We start from the raw sequence: 25,781 nt of genomic DNA, 5'->3' as shown, positions 1-25,781 counted from the left end.
ACTGCAATTAAACATTACATTTATGTTGAAGTTTTTGAGAAGTGAAGACAAAGCAGTAAGTACACCAAGTGATATAGTTTTAATTATTCATTAAAGGAAGGATGGCCATTTGACAGGAGAACTATTATTTTCTGTTCTTTAATGTTAGAAGAAATTAACACACACACACATAATAGTGTGTGACTATTGTTTACAGAAGATATAGAAGTGTTCTTTAAATATAAATTTTCTATACCAATCCTATAAAAACTATGGACATAATATTTAATTGTAACTCAGTGAAAACATTACTACACAGAATACTGATGGTATTAAACAATAACCATTTATGGAGCATCTATGTGTATCTGGTACTTCATGTACAGAGTCTCTTTGAGTCTTCTAAATGGCCTTGTGAAGGGGGTTTTAGCAAACACATTTTACAGATAAAGAAACTGAGATTCAAAGACATTAGATATCAGGTCCAGGGTCACACAGATGAAATGGCAGATTATAGATTATTACTTGTCCTAATGACTCCAAGTTCAGTGCTCTTTACTACAGTCTGCTATAGAAATAAAGAACCTAGAGCAGTTGTTCTCAACTGTGGGGTGATTTGGTAATGTCTCTTTGGAGACACTTTTGGTTTTTTTCCTTTAAGTGGGGGTCACTACTGGCATCCAGTAGATAAAGGGCAGGGATGTTGCTAAACACCTTATAATGCACAGGACGGCCACAACAAAGGATTTTGTAGCCCCAAATGTCAATATTGCCAAGGTTGGGAAGCCCTGCTCCAAGGGCTGGTTAATTACATTGCCCCCATACTAGATCCCTCACCATCATATGTTTCAAGCAAGTTTCAACAGCTGCTGAATTCAGAGTTGAATTCTCTGGCTTAAAGTGACAACTTTGTGTTGTGGATTAAGGAAATTTTCAGATACCAGAAAATATACAGGTTGGAAAGTTAAGTATTTGTTATAAAAATGGACCTGAATATCATCCAGGCAGGTCATTTCCTTTCTCCAGAGGTACAGGGGTGCTTGTAGGCAGGCACTCACCTCACGTAACAGAGAATAATTTCTAAAAAACAAACTTTACATCTATTTAAACTGTGGGATTATAATAGTATTTACAGAAAACTCCGTAATATGTGCCATAAAGCTAGAAATGGTGAAACACTTTAAATCATGTGTTTCCAATTGGCCATCATGACCATAAAATAACTGTAAGATAATTTGTTTGTTTGTTTTTTAAAGAACGGCATCCTGGTGGGTCCATAAGGCTGAGTTAGCTGTGTGACATAAATTGAAGGAGCTGAGTGAGCTGGCCTATTGAGTAATTTTAATTTTAGTGCAGTTGATGCTCAGTTATTCTTTCTGAAAATAATTAGCTAACAGGTCAATGCTTCACTCTCTCCTGCTCTTCATTTTCTTATAATTATGGCTTTCCAGTTACTGCCCTCCTGGTCTTTCCTTTTTATATTCAGGTCAGCAAGCATTCTACATCTAGGTTGGTCATATGTTAAAAATCTGCTGTGATTCTTCTTGACTAAGTGTGGAGGGTGACAATGTATCCATTGTGTCCATGGCATAGCTCTTCATTATATGTGCTGAATCTTCTTATCAGTCTCAGAGAGCCAGGCCTGTGAATGTCCAAGGTTGAGCAGATCAAGTGAGTTTGCGGTGTCATTTCCACAGGGCTCTTTTCTCAGAGGCATAGGTCTATTAGGGTTTGTGTTAATTCACAAACATGCCATTCTTCCTTGTTGAGGCAACAACACATTTTCTTGAGTGTGCCTTTGCTGCTTCCTCACCGACTAGGGAATGGATTCACCATCTACTAGGTATTTCAGATGCATAATTTATGGTTCATGGTGTAGCACAGCTGGGGATTCTGTCAGGACATACAAAGTATTAGAAATAGTAGGTGGGTGCCCTATAGCTGTACCTTATGCATTATTCTCCATTTCATGAGAAATGGTGTGAAGTTCTTGGATTGCATGCATGGTGCATTGTATGGTAGATTGATTTAATAAATGCAAGCATCATTTTACCTATCAACACTTGAGCTGAAAGTTTTCATGTTCTTAGTATAACTATACTCAGAGTTGTATTAGTGCTCACTCTCTGGTTCTCACTTTTGTCTTGCCTTCTATATTAGTCAGGGTTCTGCAGAGAAACAGAACCAATAGGCATATCTAAATCTATAAATATGTAGAAAGAGTTTTATTGTAAGGTATGGGCTTATGTGATTATGGGAGCTGAGGAATCTCACAATCTGCCATCTGCAAGGTGGAGAACCAGGGAAGATGGAAGTGTAGTTTGAAGGCCTGAGAACCAGAGAGCCAATAGTGTAGATTCAAGTCTAGGTTTGAAGTCTTGAGAACCAGGAGCACTGAAGGCGGGAGATGATTAATGTCCCAGTTCAAGCAGTAAGGCAGAGAACAAACTCAACTTCTTTCTTAATTTTTGTTTTATTCAGTCCTTCAATGGATTGGATGATGCCCACCCACATTGGGGAGACTTGTCTGTTTTACTGAGTCTGCCAGTTCAAATGCTAATTTCTTCTGGAAACACCTTCATAGACACACCCAGAAATAATGTTTAACCAGCTATCTGGGCATTCCATGGTGCAGTCAAGTTGACTCACAAAATTAAACATCACACCTTCCACGCTCAGCTACTGACTCTCCTCTTTTTCTTTGAATATGTTCATCTATTTTTCTCAGATAAAACTGACCTGGGTTCTCTGATCCTGATAATCCTTCCTATTTTAGTTGCACTACTTCAATTTCTGCTACCTTTGCTTTTTACAGTTGGTTAGTAGACATCTTTTAAGAATCAGTGTACATAGTGGTTAAATTTCTAGGCAGGCTCTGGAGCTAGACTACCTGTTTTCAGTCTTAGGTCTGCTATATTTTTTACCAGCTGTGTGACCTTGGGCGAGTTATCTCACTTCCATGTACCTCTGTTTTTTTTCACCTGCAAATGAGAATATTAGTAGCACCTTTCTCTTACAGAGTTGTGATGATTTCAACAGTTAATTAATGTCAAACACTTAAAACAGTGCCTCACGAATAGTAATTGCTCAGTAAACACTAGCTATTATTATTTTACTTTGATTTTATAAGAAGAGAAAAAAGTCTTCTGAAATGATGACATTCTTTAGAGGCAATTTTAGTATTGTAGCTTCTTCCACCTTGTCTGTAGTGATGCATTGAAGATAAGTGAACGAAAATATTAGCTGTATCAGCATCCAATAGTGGGAACCTCTGTGCAATGTTAAGTTTTATTATCTTTAAGCACAAATTTCTCTTCCCCTTATTCCTACCCTATTGGACAGTCTAGCCACTGTTTGCCTCATTACAGAGCCGACATCATCCTGGCTCAGAAAGATTTTTAAAATCAGATCTGTCACGGTCGTAAATTATCATTCTGTCTTCAACCCAGCAGCTCCACCTTCAAGGACTTAGAGGGCAACAGCCTGAAGGATAGTGGACATGAGGAGAGTGACCAAACTGACAGTGAGCATGATGTCCAGCGGAGCCTGTATTGTGATACTGCTGTCAACGATGTGCTGAACACCAGTGTGACCTCCATGGGATCTCAGATGCCTGATCATGGTAAGGACTGGTTGGATGTAAGTTGCAGCAATCGACTCCAAAGAACCCAAAATGTTTGTAGGCACACTATACTACTTTGCTTAATGAGTGTATTATCAAGGTGTCTACAGAGCTCACACCTCAGCAGCATCTACAGGTTTTTGAGATGTCCTGACACCTAGCCAGATTCTTCTTTGCCCTCCCTAAGTGGATCCCCTAGGTCTGTATAAAGTTCAGGCACTTTAGAAGCTGACTACATGTGCATATTGCATACATTTTCTTCAATAAAACTGCACTGAGCTCATAGGAGATGAACAGATGCCTTCTCTCCAGGAATAAATGCCTCTTTTTGCTTTAGTACATGAATTCAGCTGATCAATCGAATTGCATAGAACACAGCACTAATGAGACCAAAGGAGTGGGTTTTATTTCCCTATCAGACTGGTTAGCTTTACCCAGAGTGAGACTCTGTTCTCTCACTACAGATTGTGTACTATTTACTGAGGATAGAAAATACCAAACTTCCCATTTTGTCTATGGGGCTGCTATGCCAAATCCCTCCCTCTAGCTTCCACACAAAACCATGCCATTAGTCATAGGGGAGACCAGGGTAAGAGAACGTGGCTGAGTCAATGTAAAATATTCCGTTAATGTGAAAGACACCTCAAAGCACATGTCAGGAGTGGCATCCTCATGTATGAAGAAGAGTCTATTTCTGTGAACTCGGAACTCAGCCACACATGCTTTATCGAGAGGCACTATTTAAAACTTTGCTAGGCAGAAGCCAGGGTATAAAAACATTAGCAGAGTTCAGCTAAGGCAGAATGTTTAGATGGACTTGGGCACAAATGTCATTTTCAATATTTTACTGATGCAAACATGCTATGCAAACAGCCTGTCTTTTTCAATTAAGAAATATGAATTCAACTTGGTGGTTAGGCTCAGTGAAGCTTCAGAATGCTTGGCTATGTCTTGAGAAAAGCTAGACTCAAGCTCAGCTGGAAGCCCTACTGCTAAAAGACTTAAAAATGAGAAAACAAAATATGGTGATTATGTGCTGGTCTTCAGCTGTTTCATTTCACTGTAAACATCATTAAATGCTTTTGTTTTGGTTTTTGGAAATAAGTCCAAAGGAAAAAATGTACTATCCACAAAACAAAATGTTTTTCATGGAAAAAAATTAGTCACTGTAGATTCTATTAAATTGTCTTAATCCATCCCCTCCCCAGCAGACCCAAGTGTCAAAGTCTATTATATAGAGAGGTCACTATGAATTGTGCACTGCTGTCTTCCCTAATTGGTGAGTGGTGACATCTGCAGAGATAATACACTTTCTGGGAAACCTTACTATGACTAAAGATGAAAAAAATTAAACAGTTATATAACTGAAACAGAGACAATTTAATACTCAGAGGATTAGCAGTATGTCACAGGATGCAAACTGATATATATCATTTACTAGTTGTGTGTTTCAAAGAAATGCTTTTTCATTTATATCAAGAAAGGGTTTTAGTTAGATGCTCTCTAAAATGAAATGACTCCAGGAAAGGAAATAGTCATAATTGATTCTCACTTTATGCCTGGCTAGAACAACATCTGTTTTATTTTTTTGTCACATTTCTCTAGGAAAACAGTATCAGGGAACTGCAGCTAGTTTTTTCTGAGAGAGTGTTTCTTACAAATTGGATGTATTACATATATATGTGTGTGTGTATATATATATATGTGTACTGTGTAGATTGGATAATAAGACGAGTATTCTTTTTTGTGAATGCATACCTAAATTTTATTTCAGCTTAGTCATTTGGGTTGAAGGTAGAGACCACCAGTCTCCATATAGGTAGAGTGACCACATAACCCAGTTTGCCTTGTATACCTCACTTTACATCTGTGTCCTTGGCATAATCAATAATGAGAATATTCTAAAGGAAATGTGTGGCAATACTCCAAGATTCCCCTACATATAAGATGATGATTTTACACACACACATGCATACACACACATACACACTTTCTGCTGGGCCATTTTGGCAACACTTTCACATTTTGTTTCTTACTATTTGATTTGCATGTGTGTATCTTCATTTTTTCTATTATTCCGGCAGTGGTTAAACCTTGAGCCAACCCTTGAGTGAGTTCTTTTCAACTTGTGTGATTGCCTAAAGTTTAGGTACAAAAAGAATTTGGGCCTTGTTTACACCTCAGTCTCTCCCTTGTGATATCCCACTACTTCTGAAGCTTTCTGTAATAATACTTGTGGGTCCCATAGCAACTTCAGGCTTGCCACAGATTCCATCACCAGTTCACTTGGACTGATGACTGCAACCTCAAAAAAGAGCAACAATTCCAACAATTAACATTTCATAGCATTTTAATATCTCAAGTCTGCATTTGCATAATAAGTATATCACATTTTATCTTAAGGTACAGTGGTTGAAAGGCAGTCACTGGGTGATCCACCATGCATGCCTGATCTTATAGCCATTTTAGTTAGATTGTCCCAGGGTAACATGGTATTGTTGCTTCAAAGGATTACCAATTTAGAAAGGTGAGAAGGGAAAATAGAATCTGCACTGGACTGAGACCTGTACTGAAAATCTCAAGAATTCCTTGAGGAGAAAAAAACCAGTCCCCAATCCCCTTGGTTCATTGACAGTGTGATGGGAATCTTAAACCCAAGTGTTCTGAAATTCTTGGAGTTCCAGAGCAACTGTTCTTGAGGTTTGGGTAGGTGTCACTGGAGCAGAATGAAGAATGTAGTGAATTTGTCAGGCTAACTCTGATCCTGGTATTTCTTTTAGTCCTGCCAGAACCACTCCAAAGTTGGGCCAAATGTATCCAACAAGAGCATACCTTACACCTTTGTTTTGGGGAGTTTGGCTCACCTTGTATTCCATGTCTGTAGTTCTCTCTGTGACTTTTCTAATTTGGATATTAGTACTGCATATTTCCTTGCACGTATGTGGACACATGATTGAAGGGGAATCTCAGAATTTTCAAAATAAAGATAATTTTGTGCATCTGTTAGTTTTTCCTTTGAGCAGGAATGGGTTGTTCAAGGAGCTGATATTGTGTTGCCTGTGTTTGGGGTAAAGGTATAAACTATATTTGCTCCTCTTTTTAAGAGACACCTGGGCCCTGTGCTTTTCCACACTGCCAAAATTTCTATGGGATTTGTCCTTAAGATTTTATTGTAGCAGAAGAATGATCGGTGTGAATGACAAGGGTGCTTTGTGACTCTGAGTAAGGGCCCAAATTCCTTAATTTTCAGTAACCCTTCTCTGAGAACATTCCTAGAGGTGGGAACCCAGAATCACTATATTTAATGAAGGAAGGAGAATATTATACTCAATAAAGGAAGGAGAATATCTAGAAGACTTCTTTTTTTTTTTTTTTTTGAGACAGAGTCTCACTCTGTCACCCAGGCTGGAGTGATCTCTACTCACTGCAACTTCTGCCTCCTGGGTTCAAGCGATTCTCCTGCCTCAGCTTCCCAAGTAGCTGGGACTACAGATGCGCACTACCACTCCTGGCTAATTTTTGTATTTTTAGTAGAGACGGGGTTTCACCATGTTGGGCAGGCTGGTCTCGAACTCCTGACCTAAAGTGATCCACCTGCCTTGGCCTCCCAAAGTGCTGGGATTACAGGCGTGAGCCACCGCGCCTGGCCTAGAAGACTTTTGAACTCAAAGGGCAAAAGTCAGGTATTTAGTCACTAGGAAGTTTGGATTATGTGTTTCCTTTTCAATTTTTAAAAATGTCTAAATTTATTTTTTATTTTGTTTATAATTAACACATCATAATTTTACATGTTTGTGGGGTACATTGTGATGCTTCAATACATGTATATGTTATATAATAATTAAATCGGGGTGGTTAGTATATCCAGCAACCTCAAACATTTATCATTTCTTTGCAGTAATAGCTTTTAAGATCCTCTTTTTTAGCTATCTTGAAATATACAATGCATTGTTATAAGCTATAGTCACCCTACTATGTATAGACACCAGAAGGATTGTGTTTGATTGTCCAACCAGACACATTCGTGAGCTCAGTGAGGGTGGAAATGAGAGAGAATGACAGAGGAATCTCTGCTTTCTGGATTACTGTCAATCTTGGTATTTCTCTTGACATGCCTAAGACCAGGTCAGTTGGTTGATGAACTGGCTAAGCTGAATTTCCTGGTTGCCAGCTGACTGAATTACAAATTCATTTGTTATCCAGTGCCCATGAATTAATACGTTTCAGTTTGTCCTTAGTATTCGCTCTTGTTATGGCTTCCCAGAAAAGAAGATGATAGAGAATTCTTTATCCTGTGCTTTCTACTGGTGTATTGTAGAATGGCAATTTGGAATGCTGTCTCTTAATAGCTCTGAGTGGCTTGAGACCAAGTAAGTGTTGTCATTGGCAGGTTTTACCACTTGATTTGGTTCTTGAGGCAATTTGGTGCTGAGCTTGGGAGTCAACACTCAAACTTTTTAACTGATGCCTTCTGTCCCTGAGGGAATTACTTGGCTTGAGGGAGTCTGAGTTACCTGGTAAAATTACCACCCTCTGGTGGGGATAAGAATTTTGCCTTTATGCGGTTCCTGCAGAGACTCTCTAAAAAGAGTGATTGACAAGTAGAGTAGTGAGAGGTGCCAGAGGCTCATGGGGTTGTTGCATGATTAGGGGTATCATGGGGCTTGAATTTCTTCCTATCTGGGTTATCTCTGAGCTTAGTAGTGGGGGCTGGGGTCTGGCTCCTTCTTGCTTCTTTGCATAACAATTTTTGATGATGTGGATATCCCATTATTCTTACTTAAATATGTAATCCTGATATGAGATTGGGGTTTATAGGGATCATGCGCTAGAAGTGTACACTAGTCCCAAGCTCAGCTATTTTGTTTCAAATTACATTCAGTCCCTCTTTCCTTATGATTTTAATTATTGATTATAAATTCATCAGATGAAAAGATGACTCTAATTGCTCTAATATGCACCCAATTTGGAGTTCGCTACAACACTGAATTGGTTTCCCTCCATCCTAACTGATACCAAATGGAAGCAACTTACAGAATTTTTTTGTAAGATTTAGCTGCTTTTCATATCCAAATGTGTCCAAATGCAATATAATGATCGCTTTATTTCTGGAAGTATAGATTCTTCTGTTTTAGTAGACTTGTTTATTTACCAGTTTCATCACCTGAATAGCATTTAACATGTTTGCTGTGTATAACATGGATTTGAAGAACTTGATCTGTGCCTAATGCAACTGCTGTTAACAAATTTGCCATGAAAATGTTCTGTAGGCTGCGTACTATGCTTATTCTAGCGTCAACCACAGGTATATTAAGATGTTTACACTTTCAACACTCTACCAACAATATGTAATTTTGTTTCCTCTAGCCATTTAAAGAAATTATGATTCCATGACTGAACATCCCTTCTTTTATCTTCTTATCTGTCCCCCGACTCACCTCTCTCCTCACTGAATTTTGAAACACTCATTTCAATTAGTCTCTTGGCAAAATAGGGAGTTCTCAATGGAGACTATTTTGTGTCATTGCAAAACAGTGTGCTGCTGGGCTCCAGATATGGTAGCATGGGCCAGATGTTCATAGAGTAATTGAAAATTCCATTTTATCAGAATAGCATTTGCTGTCAAAAAGTTTTATCTTTACATGAACAAAGCGGTTGATTAGATCCCCCTGGACCTGAATTAGCATCTTTGAGGCTAGATACACTGTTTTGCAATTCATGTGGTTATTTCTTTCCCAGTTTTGCTCATATAGAGACTTTAAAAAATGTCTTCATCCTCTTGCAAATATACCTAGTGAAATTTAATTACTTGAACCCAGGAATGTGTATACAGCGTTTCTATATATGTGATTTCCAGCTGCTTTCATCCTGCCTCTGGTATACTAGGCAGGAATAAACCATGAACAGATATATATCACTCATTACTCAGTAATATTTTTGAGTGCCCACTATATGCCTGGCTCTGGGAATTGAATGTGTCAACTACTGCTGTTATTGACTGTAAAAGTTGTTATCTTTTTACTTTTGTTAATCTGGGGTTTACTGAGGTGACCAAGGCCAGCTCAATGATGAAATGAATAATTCTATTTTAAAAAATTATAAGAATAGATTTTGGGGCCATTGAAAACCTTGTGAATATTGTGCCAGTAAAGCAAGAGAAGCAATATGAAAAGACTGTTACAATCAAGATCTTATTTTCAATGGGAATATCATGAAATATTCCTCCTTTGATGTTCTAATTTGGACAGTATCACATTGGTAAACATTTTTTTTTTTAAATCCACCTGTTGTGAGGTTGAATTTCCTACTCATCTTTGGTTAATGTCATTGTAGGATGCTAAGTTTAATCTCTGACATGTCCAATTACCTTGCTGGTTTAGAGGCAGTCAGTAGCACTCAATGCCTAGTACCCCTTTTTTTCTGATGCCCAGAAACTTTATCCTTTCTCTCAGTCTCAGCAGTTTTTGGGCAGGTAGGAAGAGAGGTGACAGGTGGAGCTTTTTCTTTTTTTTAGTTCAAAACCAATTATCTGCTGTACCACATAATTGGATTTTTTCCAAGGCAACATTTACATTTTATTGGAAAAATAATCACTAAAATAAAAAGTTGTTCTTCACTAATGGAAACCTCCCTGTTGTTAGAATTTCTTTGCTGGTATTCTTTTGGCATGGGCCCTTTGGTCAAATAATTGTTTTAGGACAGTTCACCATTGGTTTCGTCATGCAGGACATTAAGAATAATATCAACTGTTTGTCTAATTTTAAATAGATACGCTATTGTGTTATAGCATATCTATTTAACATATTGTGTTATAGCATATTGTGTTTCCCAACATATATATATATATACACAGACATATATATGTATATGTATATATATATGTGTATATCTATATGTATATCGGGAAAACACATGCACACACACACTATACACACACACACACACACACACACACACGTTGGTTATATATATGTTATGCGGTTCCTGTAGAGAGTCTCTAAAAAGAGTGATTGACAAGTAGAGTGGTCAGAGGTGCCAGAGGCTCATGGATTTGTTGCATGATTAGGGGTATCATGGGGCTTGAATTTCTTCCTATCTGGGTTATCTCTGAGCTGAGTAGTGGTGGCCAGGGTCTGGCTCCTCCTTGCTTCTTTGCATAACCATTTTTGATGATGTGGATATCCCATTATTCTTACTTAAATATGTAATCCTGATATGAGATTGGGGTTTGTGGGAATCATGCCCTGGAAATGTACACTAGTCCCACATTCCTGGATTCAAGTAATTAAACATTTCACTAGTTATATTTGCAAGAGTATGAAGACATTTGTAAAAGTCTCTATATGAGCAAAACTGGGGAAGACATAACCACATGAATTGCAAAACAGTATATCTAACCTCAAACATTTATCATTTCTTTGTGGTAATAGCTTTTAAGATCCTCTTTTTTAGCTATCTTGAAATATACAATACATTGTTTCTTTCCATATATATATTTATGCTTGCTTTCTTACTCTCTGTATATGTAGTGTGTGTGTGTGCATGTGTGTTTTCCCAATCTACTTGGAACTTTTAGTTGTCTGATATTCAAGGTTATTTTAATATTTATTATTACTAATAATTACTTGTGGTGGGCTGGGCATGGTGGCTCATGCCTGTAATCCCAGCACTTTGGGATGCTGGAGCAGGTGGATCATTTGAGGCCAGGAGTTCAAGACCAGCCTTGCCAACATGGTGAAACCCTGTCTCTGCTAAAAATACAAAAATTAGCTGGGCATGGTGGCACATGCCTGTAAGTCCAGCTACTCGGGAGGCTGAAGCACAAGAATCACTTGAACCCATGAGGCAGAGGTTGCAGTGAACCGAGATTCTATTACTGCACTCCAGCCTGGGTGACACAGTAAGACTCTGTCTTAAAAAAAAAAAGAAAAGGAAAAAAACAAACAAAAAACGAAAACAAAAACAACAGAAAAAAAACTACCTGTGGTAAGGAATTCATTACTCATCAAAAAATAAATGCCAAAGCTTTTCTTGATTAGTTGACATTAAGAATTTCCATATTTTTAAGCATTTTGAAAGCATTAGAGGATGCAGGATATGTAAAGGGAGCACAATGAACAATTAAGAATTTCATTCTCCAGTAGTTTATGGCCCAACAGCAAAAATGGTCCAGTATGGAATAGACTACATAGGATCGGTGAAGAAAGTAATTAAGATTTTTGAGCTGGAAACCAAAATGCATTTAAAAGGACACTTCGGTGTAATGTGATCTCTTTGGAGGAATGGTGGAAGCCAGGCCCCAACATAGTATGCTAGATAAAATTATGCTCTATTTGGGTGATTTACTAGGTGAATGTTTTCCAGTAGCTTCATGAAAAATCAACTTCTATAGGCCATGAAAAGTAGGGACACTGCCAATAAGTTAATAGATGAGAGACAAATCAAGTTGTTTTGTGAGACTTTCCCTTTCTTTCTTTCTTTCTTTCTTTCTTTCTTTCTTTCTTTCTTTCTTTCTTTCTTTCTCCCTTCCTTCCTTCCTTCCTTCCTTCCTTCCTTCCCTCCTTCCCTCCCTCCTTCCTTCCTTCTTTCCTTTTTTCTCTTTCTTTCTCTCTCTCTTTTCCCCTTCCCTTCTCCTCCCTCCTTTCTTTTCTTTTCTTTTTTCTTTCTTTCTTTTCTTTTTTTGAGATGGATCTCACTCTGTCACCCAGGCTGGACTGCAGTGGTGCGATCACAGCTCACTGCAGCCTTGACCTCCTGGGCTCAGGCGACCCTCCCACCTTAACCTTCTGAGTAGCTGGGACCATAGGTGCATGCTTGGCTAATTTATTTTGGTAGAGACGGGATTTTGCTGTTTCCCAGGCTGGTCTTTAGCCCCTAGGCTCAAGCAGCAGTCCTCCTGCTTTGGCCTCCCAAAGTGCTAAGATTACAGGCATGAGCCACCGCTCCCAGCCTAACATTATTTCTGTCCTGTCATAAGATGATTAAGAGCCATAAACTCTATCAGGATGGGAAATGATAAATCTAAACATGGATTTTAAATATTTGTAGAGTATTTTTTTCTGTTTATTTTCCTCTTAATCCTTTTGTTATGAAATAAATATGGGGAATTAAGTCCATTCATAGCCAGTTTAAGGGATTGATACCAAGCATTTTTTTTTTTTTTTTGAGACGGGGTTTTGCTCCAGGCTGGAGTACAATGGCACGATCTTGGCTCACTGCAACCTCCGCCTCCCGGGTTCAAGCTATTCTCCTGCCTCAGCCTCCTGAGTAGCTGGGATTACAGGCCTGTGCCACCAAGCCCAGCTAATTTTTGTACTTTTAGTAGAGACGGGGTTTCACCACGTTGGCCAGGCTGGTCTCGAACTCCTGACCTCAGGCGATCCACCCGCCTCGGCCTCCCAAAGTTCTGGGATTACAGGTATGAACCACCGCCCCTGGCCCCATAGTTTTAAAAGCAATTTCAACAATACCAAAATTATGTATCATTTATTTATTCTGTGGACAAAATAGTCGTGAGATGGCTTTCCTCTTTTATGATAGATGCTTTTTGTCATCCAGGGTCAGGACTTGCCCAAGGTATTTTTGGTCTCTTGTTTTTATCAGATGGCTCAGTGCCCTGTATACTTTGCATCAAGGAAAGCTTAATTGATACATCCACTTTGGAAACGTGGCTTTTTGACAAGAAAGCCTTTTTAATTTCTCTTTCTTTATATAAGGCTTATCCCCAGTAAAACTCCAGCCTAGAAAAATCATTGTGTTACTCCATTCTCACACTGCTATAAAGAAATGCCCGAGACTGGGTAATTTATAAAGGAAAGAGGTTTAATTGACTCACAGTTCTGCATGGCTGGGGAGGCCTCAGGAAACTTACAGTCATGGCAGAAGGGGAAGCAGGTACTTTCTTCACAAAGTGACAGGAGAGAGAGAGAATGAGGGAATGAGAAAGTGCTATACTTTAAAACCATCAGCTCCTGTGAGAACTCACTCACCATCATCAGAACAGCATAGGGGAAACCGTCCCCATGATCCAATCACCTCCCTCCCTTAACAGGTGGGGATTACAGGTCCCTCCCTCAACACATGGGGATTACAGTTTGACATGAGATTTGGGTGGGGTCACAGAGCTAAACCATATCAATCATCAAGCACCAAATTAGAAAAGGTTTGAGCTGCTCTTTTTAGGAACATCAGAAAAGTTGCTTTTTAGGGGATCACACACAGGTTCTTCTTCTGGGCATATTTTCAAAGATCTGACATAATCTAGGCTTAGGTCTTAGATGGACTTGTAAAGCTCACAGTGGATAGATAAAACAGACTCTTTTGCAACTGGACAAAGTGGAACCCCATAGACCAATCATTCTGCCAGGTAGAGAGAATATAAAGCAGTTCCTCATAGTTTGCGATGAAGAGATTATTAATGAAATATCAGTCTCCAGAGCTGTTTTGAAGCAAATCCTTTGGGACTGTAAGTGTGTGTGTGCAGGTGTCAATGTCAGAAGGGTGCTGTAGGATTTTAGGTTTTGTGGTAAACACTGGACTTCACTTAACAATGTGCCATTCAGAGATCTAATATGTGGTTGGAAGTATGTGTAGGGTGTAAAATAGGTAATTCGAAAGGCAGTGAATCTGGAAGGGGCCAAAAGAATTGATCAGAAAATGAACTCTTTGTGACTGAAGTTACTCAAAGTTTTGTCACATTGAGGCGGCCTAATGACAAATACTTTTTTCTTTTGAGGGTCTCTGGTCATCAGAAACAATAGTTGTACTTCATTATCCTTCATGACAGTTTAGACAACAAAAATGCAAGCTATTAAATTTGAAATAATAGACAACCCTGTTTTATCATTAGTTTAGTTCTTTTTAACCTTAGTAATATTCATTTTAATGGCAAATAAGGCTCTTTAGGTTACTGCCTTAGTTTAACAGGAAAATTTTCAATCTGGCTAAAGAACTCTAGAGTTTTAGAACTCTAAAAGCAAGTTTATCTCCCTCTGCCCCCAGTAAGCTAAGCCTTAGGGCCTTTCTAAATTATGGTCTAGTCCCTAGACTCTAAGTAATGCAGGACTGCAACTCTAATCTGCTTTGAATAAAAATATAACTTATAATGTTGCTTTCTTTTTAAGTAGAAATCTGTAAACATACAGTACTCTAATAATTTGGAGAAACTTGGTACTCTTGCAGCAAGGCAGCTTCCAAGTCATGGGTTTGCAAATCCAAGTCCAATGCCAGAGATATATTTTCCAATTTCTGTGGTCGCTTTTCCATCTCTAAGCTCATATATTCTCTCCTTTTCTATCCTTAACTTGCATAATAATAAATGTTTGACAACTTGCTTTCTTTCCTCCTCTTTCAGTCTCTATGGAGTTTCCAACCTGTGTGAACAATAGAATATTTCCCTTTTAATACATGGAAAAGAGGAAAAAGAGGAATGATGTATGTTTCGAGATATTTAGGCTGGTCAAACTGTTCCAAGGCATCACCACCTGCTGTTTTTAATCATTAATGAGGCTGTCAGTTGCTCTAATCTGGGAGGTGAACCAAAAGAATTGTTTTGACTTTAATTTCATTTAAAAATCAGCTTATTGAAAAAAAATGCTTCCAGCTTCTATGAGTCAGGTTGCACACTGTTGATAAAACAAAGCAAGTCAAATGTTGATGCTGAACCATCATTCATATGCAAACGTGAACCGTTTTAAATTTGCGGAACTCTTATTATTACCATCACTAGCCAGAAATTTTAGTTCTTTTTTTGTTTGTTTGTTTTAAACAGCGTCTCCCTGTGTCGCCCAGGCTGGAGTGCAGTGGCGCGATCTCAGCTCACTGCAACCTCCGCCTCCTGGGTTCAAGAGATTCTCCTCCCTCAGCCTCCCAAGTAGCTGGGACTACAGGCGCCTGCCACCACGCCCGGCTAATTTTTTTTTGTATTTTTAGTAGAGACGGGGTTTCGCTATGTTGGCCAGGCTGGTCTTGACCTCCTGACCTCGTGATCTGCCCACCTCGGCCTCCCAAAGTGCTGGAATTACAGGCGTGAGCCACCGCGCCCGGCCAAATTTTAGTTCTTTTAATTCAAGTAGTCATTGTATTCCGGAGACATGCTGCGTGTAAATATCTGTTCCATTTTTTAGAAGAAAAACTGATGCACCAAAATTTTAAACACTCTATTAATGTCAGAACACAAATCTATAGCAAAGTCCAGAGTGAAGCCTAAAGTGCAAATTATTTTGCTTGACTCAATGCTCATCACACTGTTTGTACGTTTTAGAAGTTTAGTGACTATCTGTGAGTACTCTATTAAGTTGGAGTTTTCTTCACTGGATGGTTTTGCTTAGTGACAAAATGAGAACTCAGAAATACAGTGTCTGTGCACAAGTGGATTTTAACGACCTAGAGCCAGACCTTTGTTTGTGCCAACTGTCAATTTGGAAGGTTTCATTATGCCTCTCTCAGCTTCATCAAACACTTTCAGATTTATAATTGATGTCAACTGAAGTTGAAGTCAAAGAAAACCTTCTTTTTTTGACTGTAGAAAATATCATCTTATTGTTGGGCCCTGGTTAGCCGGAGGGTAGGTGTATCAAATCACACTAGCCTTCTGCTAAAACAGCAAGTGAGCACTTGCTGAATTCAGCTGATAATCAATCTGCAGCTAATGAGTCTGCAGACAGACTGAGCGGCTGGAGCTGGCACCAGGAAACCACCATTCCAACTAACCATCTCTTATTAACCTTTTGGTGTTTCCTTTGTGACGCTAATTAGAGACCCATAAAACTATCTGCTCTAGATCTTCCGTTTAAAATACAATTTTCAAAGAAACACAATTCACTTTAAGGCTCCTGTTAGTATGGCCTTTTCAAACCTCATGAAGGAAAATGACTGACTTGCCATTTAAGTAAAGTTTGGATAATTAATCTGTAATGTTTTGGTAATTAAAATGCCAGGAAAAGTTGGTTCTGTAGTTGGTATAATTTATAATACTCTCCAGATACCGGTGGTACTGAAGTAGGCGGCAGATGTTTCTACCACCGTTATGTTTTGACTGTCTGAAAGTACCCATTCCCACGCTGTAGCCCTGTCTGCCAGACTGCCTGTCTGCCTCCTCCTTTGGTGTGAATTTGTTTTGATTGCCTGAGGGGGTTAGATGTGTGCTTTGCTTCCTTTCTGGGGGATGATGAGCCAAGGAATGAGCTTTGTACTCTTGGGAGAGGGAAAAGTCTTCTAAGTTGACATGCTGTTTAGCTCAAAATGAGTTATCAAATGGGCCCACTCAACATTCAAACTGTTACATTTGCATGATGAAGATGGAGGAGCACCATGCCTTCCTGCTCTAGTCCCCCATCTCATTTCCTCTTTAATATTTTTTACACCCAGAACAAAAGCATTATGAGATAAGTGTTCTAAGCGTGTTGGACCCATGTATTCATCCTGTGCTTTCGTTTACCTGTCTACAGCACCTTTTAGTGCCTCATTTCTCTCATTTGTTTAAAATAAAAAATTACCTAGCATGAATGACTTACATGATCCTAGGGGACAGAATCTCTAGATGAGGAATTGACTGTCTATTAAATAAGTGAGATCTGCAAAGCTGGACATTGTTTTATTTGATTTAGCAAAGAGGTACTCTTCCAGAAGCCCAATATTAATCATCTAGGATCCTTTAGAGATTAAAATATCCATACCAGAAATGCAGGCACAGAACCCAATATTCTTGCAGCATTACCTGGAGCCCCTTTGCTATCTTAAGTTTTCATTGTCATCAATATGGAATGTTTAAAGTCCTAAAAAGTCCCTGAAATCATTGTGATATGGAACTCATGTTATAATATATCATTTATCCCTTACAGCAACACTGAAAGGGAGAGACAAGCATAGAATTCCAAATAGTCAACAGAGGAATGACAGCCATCTATAGTGAGGATCAAAATCAGAATCTTGGCTGATGGGGAAAGGTTCAGAAAATTAGAATGAGGTGATAAGAGAGAATGAAATAAGATAAAAATATCTATGGTTGAAACCGAGATTGGCAGGGACAAAAGGGGTATAATCCAGATTTCCTTTTATATGTACTATCTAGCTAATACTCATTGATAAACCTAAGAATTCTAATTCTCATTGGAGTCTTCCAGACAGATAGTGTCCAATCACTTCAGGCTCCAACTAATATGAGCCAGTCCTAATGAATCAGTACAACTATTTCCACTCTACTCCATTATATTCAAGATTGACATCATTAGTCTGCCTGTAAATACAAAGGCAGGCAGAACATCATAGTGGCTAAGAGTACAGACTTTGAAATAAGACAGATTTAAGTTTCATGCTTATCTTTGCCACTTAATAGCTATTGACCTTATTTGTTCGAATCCTCAATTTTCACAACTGCAAAATGGGAGTAATGATAGAAATTACCTATCAGAATGTTGTGAGAAGATCCAGATAAATACTTCCTGGAATATAGCAAGTGTCCAAAACATAGCAAGTGTTATTGTGGGGACTGAGTCAGTGGAATAGCCACTTTATAGGATTTCAGGTACCCTACCACTCAAAGCCCCTCATCTGTTTGCTTCTATCTCTGATCCCTTTAACAGAAAGTGAGGCATTTCATTTTACAGTTACTGTTCATACTTTAAGCAGTCCATGGGGAGAGAAAATGCATTTATTTAAATTCACACTAAGTTGTAAATAGTTGCTATTCGATTGTTTCTAAGCTTATTATTTGAGAGGAGTGGTGGGGGGAAGAGGATCGTTTCTAGAATATTGAACTTTAAAAGTCTCAGAGGGGAAAATCAGAGGGGAGAAATGCATAGAAATGGGGTGCCAAGGAGTGACAACCTCATGAGTTTGCCAGAGCTATTGGTGTCCAAAGAAAGTAATTTGATTTACTCACTGTGAAATGTCTGGATGCTGGAAAGCTGCCTTTACTATCAAATCATTTTTCTGAATCAGCCCAGACTTTGAGAAATTATAACATGTCTGCCAAAGGTTTGAAAAGAGGTTGTGTTCATTTACATTGCAAAATATACATATTCTTGAGCATTTACTGTGAGGTAAGAGAAGCTCTGGTTCCTCTCTGGAGGCATTGACTCCACTTTGCCCTCCCTGTATCAAAAGCTGCATACCCCAGCCCCAGGATCCCTGCTGCTCTTCCCTGCTCTCCCTCTCTTGCTTCACGGTTCTTAAATGGCTAATGGGTGGTAGACGTCATTTTGATTCCTTTATTTTCTCTCCCACTGCATGCCCAGACTTTCATTAAAAAATAAATGAGAGGATGCATTTTTCATTTTTAGTTTATTTTCTAAAAAAGCCACACTGCAAAGAATCCCTTCTATTCTTTTTTTCTAACAACGGACTGAAAAATGCTCAGCTCCTACCTGAAAGGTCATATCTCCTTGCCATATGAATGAGCTTCCAGCAGGTCCATAGGGAGAGTGTCATCTGAGAAATGATGGGAATTTATGTGCCTTTGGATTTTGGCCTCATTTTGTAGTGGAAAAATAAATTTGTTAATGATAGAAAAAAAATCTCAACCAAAGCCCTTTATAAAATTCTCTCTCTATAACTCCCAGGAGGGAGCCACTCAGACACACAGTTGATAAATGAAAAAATATTTTTTACCCTTGCCTTGCTTAGAGCTGTTTGTCTTATATTAATGTAAGCCAGGTGGCCCACCTTCGCTGATAATATGGTGTTGAATATAGCAGCCTGCAGTTCTATTGCATAAAGTATTTTGGCTTGTAAGGGACCTTGTGACATGTTTGTGTTTGTCAACATCCTATTGGAAAGTAGGGCTTGGGGAGACATGTACACACATAGAACTGTGTGGAATTAGGGATATGAAAAAAACAACTTATAACACAGAGGCAAGCACTGTGTTTTTGAAAAAGGCAGATTCATTGTGAAAATAAACTTTCTTTTATAGTTTGAACATTCCATGAACAATGTAACTGGAAGTGCATACTTTTTGCCTTCCCCAAAATCTAAATCCACGTGCTATATACAAAATGCTAAGATCATTATAGTCCTGGCCAGGCGCGGTGGCTCACCCCTGTAATCCCAGCACTTTGGGAGGCCAAGGCAGGTGGATCACAAGGTCAGGAGTTCAAGACCAGCCTGGCCAACATGGTAAAACCCCATCTCTACTAAAAATACAAAAATTAGCTGGGATTGGTGGCGCATGCCTGTAATCCCAGCTACTTGGGAGGCTGAGGCAGGAGAATTGCTTGAACCCAGGAGGTGGAGGTTGCAGTGAGCCGAGACCGCGCCACTGCACTCCAGCCTGGCAACAGAGTGAGACTCCGTCTCAAAAAAAAAAAAAAAAAAAAAAGATCATTATAGTCCCTAACATACTTTAATGCCATGACCTACTGGGAAATGAGAATTGTAGTTTTCATTCTATTGTTTGTTCATTGTAGAGCCTTGGATAAGTCACTAACCTCTCAAAGTCTCAATTCGTATATTTACAGGTGGGATGATGAGCAATGTTGCATTAATGTTGATAAGACCAATAATCAAAGTGTCTATCTGTCTATCTATCTATCTATCTAGTATTTTTTTTTAGTACAATATAATTGTGGATCGGATGGCTAGGTGTTTTGCTGTTTTTTGGTTTTGGTTTTTGTTTTTTTGTGCCCTTCTCTTCCTTGGCCTGTTGACCTGACCTGAGAATTGGGAACTTTATGTGCTCATCATATTCCACAGATTCATAGCCTATAAACAAGTTACTTGTCCAGTCCGGTCTTTGGATTTCTCATCTGCAGAATGGAGGATACTGGTAGTACCTGCCTTGTGGGGTGGTTGTAAGGATTAAATGAGATGACGCATGTAAAACACTTAGTACAGTGTCTGTTCCACAGTAGGCACTTAAAAAGAGTAGCGGCAAGATGATGCTGATGAAACATTCTCCCTGGGTTCCTGTCTCCCCTCTTCACTTATCTACGTCTCTTTCTCTCTTTAAAATTACAAGCAAAATTTAAGTCCCAGAAAGCAGCCTCTTTTGACTAACGGTTTGTCCTGATCTCTCCTTTACTTGGCGTTCTTTAATATCCACGTACAGAGTTTATATCATGTTAATTTGCTTTTTTCCTATTTTTTAAAAATGTAAAATGAGAGAGTTGATAATTGTTAAGACATTTCAACTTCTGAGCTTCTTTTATTCTGATTTTGGGTTCTGGGTACAACCTTCTCAGATTGCTGAGCACACAGCCATTTGCCAATGGATCTGTAATGAGTGCCACACTCAAATTAACAGATGGTGTGGTGTGCTTGCTTTGAGGGGTAATTACTCTTTCATCTTAATTTCCTCCCTTTGGCATTCCTTCTTTGGATACTGTTCAATGGCAATGCCACGAAGCATAGGATGAAAATCAAACAAGTAGCAGGTCACTTGTCTATCTCAGACAAAATTATTGTTAAAACTAAGAACCAGTGAAGGTCTACCAAGTGAGGGGCTTGTAACTTCTAGTATTAGGGACCAAGTAACTCTTAAGGGTACTTAATTGTCTGGTCGTTCCTCCTTTCCTAAACAAGGTGGCTATTTCTAGTTGATAACTGTCTCCATTTTTCTTAAAGTTTAAGTAGATTCCTCCTCTATGGCCATCATGTCACACCTCTCACAGTTGGTTTGTTCTTAAACTCTTAACACTGTAAGCCAGATCTGATGTCCTTTCATCGTTGGAGCCAGTTGTAAACTGCTAACTTTACTATATAAACTCCTTTCCCCTATCTTCTTCCTCCTCTCTCGTCACACACACTTTTTTCCTTGATGCTTCTTATTTAGTTCTTTCTCCAACCCTCCCTGCTTTCACCTCAGCCTAATTCTATCCTTTTCCCCTCTAGGCAATTTCTCATTCATCACTATGTTTTTACAGAGAATAGAAATAATTTTTAATGACATTGAGTGAGAATTTTTTTGGGGGGTTTTAGTGGTTCAGTCTTCCCTTGTGAAGATTTTTATGGCTTATTTTTATTTGGTAAAGTTACCTTCTTTACTATTTTTTCTCTCCTTCCACACAATTCACAGTATACTACCATGAGTGAGGAAAACCCTCAGTGAATAAGCGCTGATCAATTTATTTCACTGAACATTACCAAACAACAGATGCCATCCACCAATGTTTGATCCCCAGGGCAGTTCTTATCTACCTTATTTTACAGATTCCAGAGGTGAAATGATCTATTGTAAAGCAGTGCAAGGATCAGAAGAGAGTTTGTGTTTCCTGGATACATTATGTGACTTCAGGGCATTGTTCTGCTTTCCATTTGAAATCTCAAAGGCTATTGGACTGACAGGAAGTTTTCATTCCTGTTATGAAAGGGTTACTGCCTCCAGTTTGGAAGAGATGTTGCTTAGGGAAACAGCAGCAGATTATAGCAGTAAAGCCAGAAAGATCAGGGAGTCAGAAGTATTACTATGAGATGGAAGGAAATAACTGGTGTGCCTAACTAGCTCAGGGGCATGTTTGATAGTACCCAGGTATGTCTACAGAACTGGCGCCTGTATAGATATTGACCTCTCAGTGTGTGTTTTACTTTTTACTCTTTGAGTTGGACTGCTGTGTTTTCTGTGTCACTGGTAATTCCATTGACCAAAACACTTCAGTTGAATCACAGCTTGAATCTTCAAGTTTCCTTCCCTCTAACCTTGCTGGTTTCTTGCTCATGTTGATATTTAAGAACATTTTCTTTCAATTCAGCGAAGTTTCCGGATACAAGATTAATTTACACAAATCAGTAGTTCTTCTATACCACAACAGCGACCAAGTTGAGAATCAAATCAAGAACTCAACCCCTTTTACAATAGCTGCAGTATATATATATATATATATATATATATATATATATATATATATATATATACATACTTAGGAATATACCTAACCAAGGAGGCAAAACACCTCTACGAGGAAAACTACAAAACACTGCTGAAAGATATCATAGACGCAAACAAATGGAAATACATCCCATGCTCATGAATGAGTAGAATCAATATTGTGAAAATGACCATAATGCCAAAAGCAATCTACAAATTCAATGCAATCCCCATCAAAATACTACCATCATTCTTCGCAGAATTAGAAAAAACAATACTAAAATTCATATGAAACCAAAAAAGAGCCTGCATAGCCAAAGCAAGACTAAGCAAAAACAAAACAAAACAAAACAAAACAAAACAAAAAACAAAAAAACAAATCTAGAGGAATCACGCTACCTGATTTCAAGCTATAATATAAGGCCATAGTCACCAAAACATCATGGTACTGGTATAAAAATAGGCACATAGACCAATGGAACAGAATAGAGAACCCAGAAATAAACCCAAATACTTAACAGCCAACTTATCTTCAACAAAGCAAACAAAAACATAAAGTTGGGGAAGGACACCCTTTTCAAAAAATGGTGCTGGGATAATTGGCTAGCCACATGTAGGAGAATTAAACTGGATCCTCATCTCTCACCTTATACAAAAATCAACTCAAAATAGATCAAGGACTTAAATCCAAGACCTGAAACTATAAAAATTCTAGAAGATAACATTGGAAAAACCTTCTAGACATTGGCTTAGGCAAGGATTTCATTACCAAGAACCCAAAAGCAAATGCAATAAAAACAAAGATAGGCCAGGCGCAGTGGCTCACACCTGTGATCCCAGCAGTTTGGGAGGCTGAGGCAGGCGGATCATGAGGTCAGGAGATCGAGACCATCCTGGCTGACACGGTGAAACCCCGTCTCTACTAAAAATACAAAAAATTAGCCGGGTGTGGTGGCGGGCGCCTGTAGTCCCAGCTACTCAGGAGGCTGAGGCAGGAGAATGGCGTGAACCCGGGAGGCGGAGCTTGCAGTGAGCCGAGATCGCGCCACTGTACTCCAGCCTGAGCGACAGAGCGAGACTCTGTCTCAAAAAAAAAAAAAAAAAAAAGAATAGGTGGGACTTAATTAAACTAAAGAGCTTTTGCACTGCAAAAGAAACAGTCAGCAGAGTAGACAGGCAACTCATAGAGTGGGAGAAAATCTTCACAATGTATGCAGACTAATATCCAGAATCTACAATGAACTCAAACAAATCAATGAGAAAAAAACAAACAATCCCATCAAAAAATGGGCTAAAGACATGAACAGATAATTCTCAAAAGAAGATATACAAATGGCCAACAAACATATGAAAAAATGCTCAACATCACTAATGATCAGGGAAATGCAAATGAAAACCACAATGCGGTACCACCTTACTCCTGCAAGAATGGCCATAATCAAAAAGTCAAAAAACAGTAGATGTTAGCATGGATGCGGTGAACAGGTATAACTTCCACACTGCTGGTGGAAATGTAAACTAGTACAACCACTATGGAAAACAGTGTGGAAATTCCTTAAAGATCTAAAGGTAGAACTACCATTTGATCCAGCAGTCCCACTACTGGGTAGCTATCTAGAGGAAAAGAAGTCGTCATACGAAAAAGATACTTGCACACACATGTTTATAGCAGCACAGTTCACAATTGCAAAATCATGGAACCAACCCAAATGCCCATCAAAGAAGCTGTGGTATATTTATATGATGGAATACTACCAGTGATAAAAAGGAATAAATTAACGGCATTTGCAGCAACCTGGGTGAGATTAGAGACTATTATTCTAAGTGAAGTAACTCAGGAATGGAAAACCAAACATCACATGTTCTCACTGATATGTAGAAGCTAAGCTATGAGGACGCAAAGGTGTAAGAATGATACAGTGGACTTTGGGGACTTGGGGGGATGGGTGGAAGGGGGGCGATTTATAAAAGACTACAAATAGGGTGCAGTATATACTGCTTGGGTGATGGGTGCACCAAAATCTCACAAATCACCACTAAAGAACTTACTCATATAACCAATACCACCTGTACCCCAATCACTTATGGGAAAAAAAAAGAAAAAAAAAAAAAAGAACTTTTTCTTTCAAAAAATGCTGATGAAATGCAAGTTTTTAGCTTCTTTTTTTCTTGTCATTTCCACTGATCTGGGCTGTTTTAGATAGGATGTTTTCAAAAGTTTTATCATATGGCTGTATTCTTTTTGGCTTATTGGACTGCAAGTGTGCTAAGGCCCAGTCATTCAAGATTGATTAGTTCTTTGTGGTACTATATGGGCATTTTGGTGATTGTCATTTCTCAAAAATGATCCAAAAACGATTTTCCACATTGTTTAAACACACTGTTATTACTCTTAACATCCCAATAGTTATCGAGGTGTTTATTATTGCCTTTTTCTTTTAATTGGGGTTTTTATTGCATAGGAAAGGGGAAAAGCCCTGATTCAAGCATTTGGATTCAGGTCCTGGAACTGCCACTAACTCTGTGTGATCTCAAGCAACTTGCTTCCTCGCTTTGGGTTCCAGTTTTTTTCATCTGTAAATGAAGAGTTTGGATTGGAATGACTTACAGGTGCTTATTATTGCTAATACTCTATTACTGTTTATTGTATATTTAGTATGGAAAGATTGTTTGGAAAGTGGATGACATTTTGGCTGGATTTTCCTGTGTATTTCTAAAGACCAGGGCAAGGTGGGAAATCTGACTCTTACTCCTGGGGCTTTGGGCTGTAATAATCCTTCCGTTGTGGCAAGAGGAATGAGGATGAGACATTGGTGAAGTTGGCTTTTGTTAAACATTCTGAGCTTATTCCTTCTCTTAGGCTTTTGTTTGCATATGTTTAGCTTAACTCTGCTTTCAAGTGTGTGTATTTTCGTGGAAATGGTCCTCTTTTCCTTTTACACCAAATTCATGTTCTCATCTTCCTTCTCCCTTACTGAATCATCCATTTCTGAATAGTTAGCAATTTTCAACTTAATGAGGTCTTTCCCCTAAGTGAAGAACACAGCTGTTCCTCCTCTGATACTTTGGCAGCTGCCTCTGCCTTTCCCAAAATGGAATGATTAGCTCTTTCCTTTGATTTTTTAGCTGGCCATTAGTTTAGGACTACTAGCCCATTTCCTGTGTGATGGAACTACCAAATCCCATGGCCAGAATTGTTCCAATTTGCCTTTAGTGCCTCTTAGTCTTCTGGGGACTTAATTCATACGAAGTGGAGGATTTATCAATCTTTCAGAGGTCCATTTGCCTCATTATCTCCAGTGATTTCATTGTTCAGCCTTTTGAGATGCTGATCTACGAGGAGAACCTAGCCTGGTGTCCCTGATGTGGTTTTGCTGG

At 38.8% G+C, this 25,781-nt stretch overlaps 1 protein-coding gene across 4 annotated transcripts in view; it reads left to right on the top strand.

The window, feature by feature from the left end:
- PCDH19 (protocadherin 19) overlaps nt 1-25,781 on the top strand; it is a 117,991-nt gene that overhangs the window by 64,396 nt on the left and 27,814 nt on the right. For 2 of the 4 annotated variants that reach the window (XM_016943841.2, XM_016943837.3), the window contains one exon: nt 3,432-3,601. In XM_016943841.2, coding sequence (XP_016799330.2) covers nt 3,432-3,601 — 170 coding nt within the window. Of the gene's footprint in view, nt 1-3,428; nt 3,602-25,781 lie in introns of all 4 variants that reach the window. The other 2 variants (XM_016943840.2, XM_016943839.2) reach the window with 1 other exon arrangement.

The sequence above is a fragment of the Pan troglodytes genome, chromosome X (genome assembly GCF_028858775.2).
Source record: "Pan troglodytes isolate AG18354 chromosome X, NHGRI_mPanTro3-v2.0_pri, whole genome shotgun sequence".
In the NCBI taxonomy this organism is placed as follows: domain Eukaryota; kingdom Metazoa; phylum Chordata; class Mammalia; order Primates; family Hominidae; genus Pan; species Pan troglodytes.
This window is presented reverse-complemented; position numbering and strand designations above follow the sequence as displayed.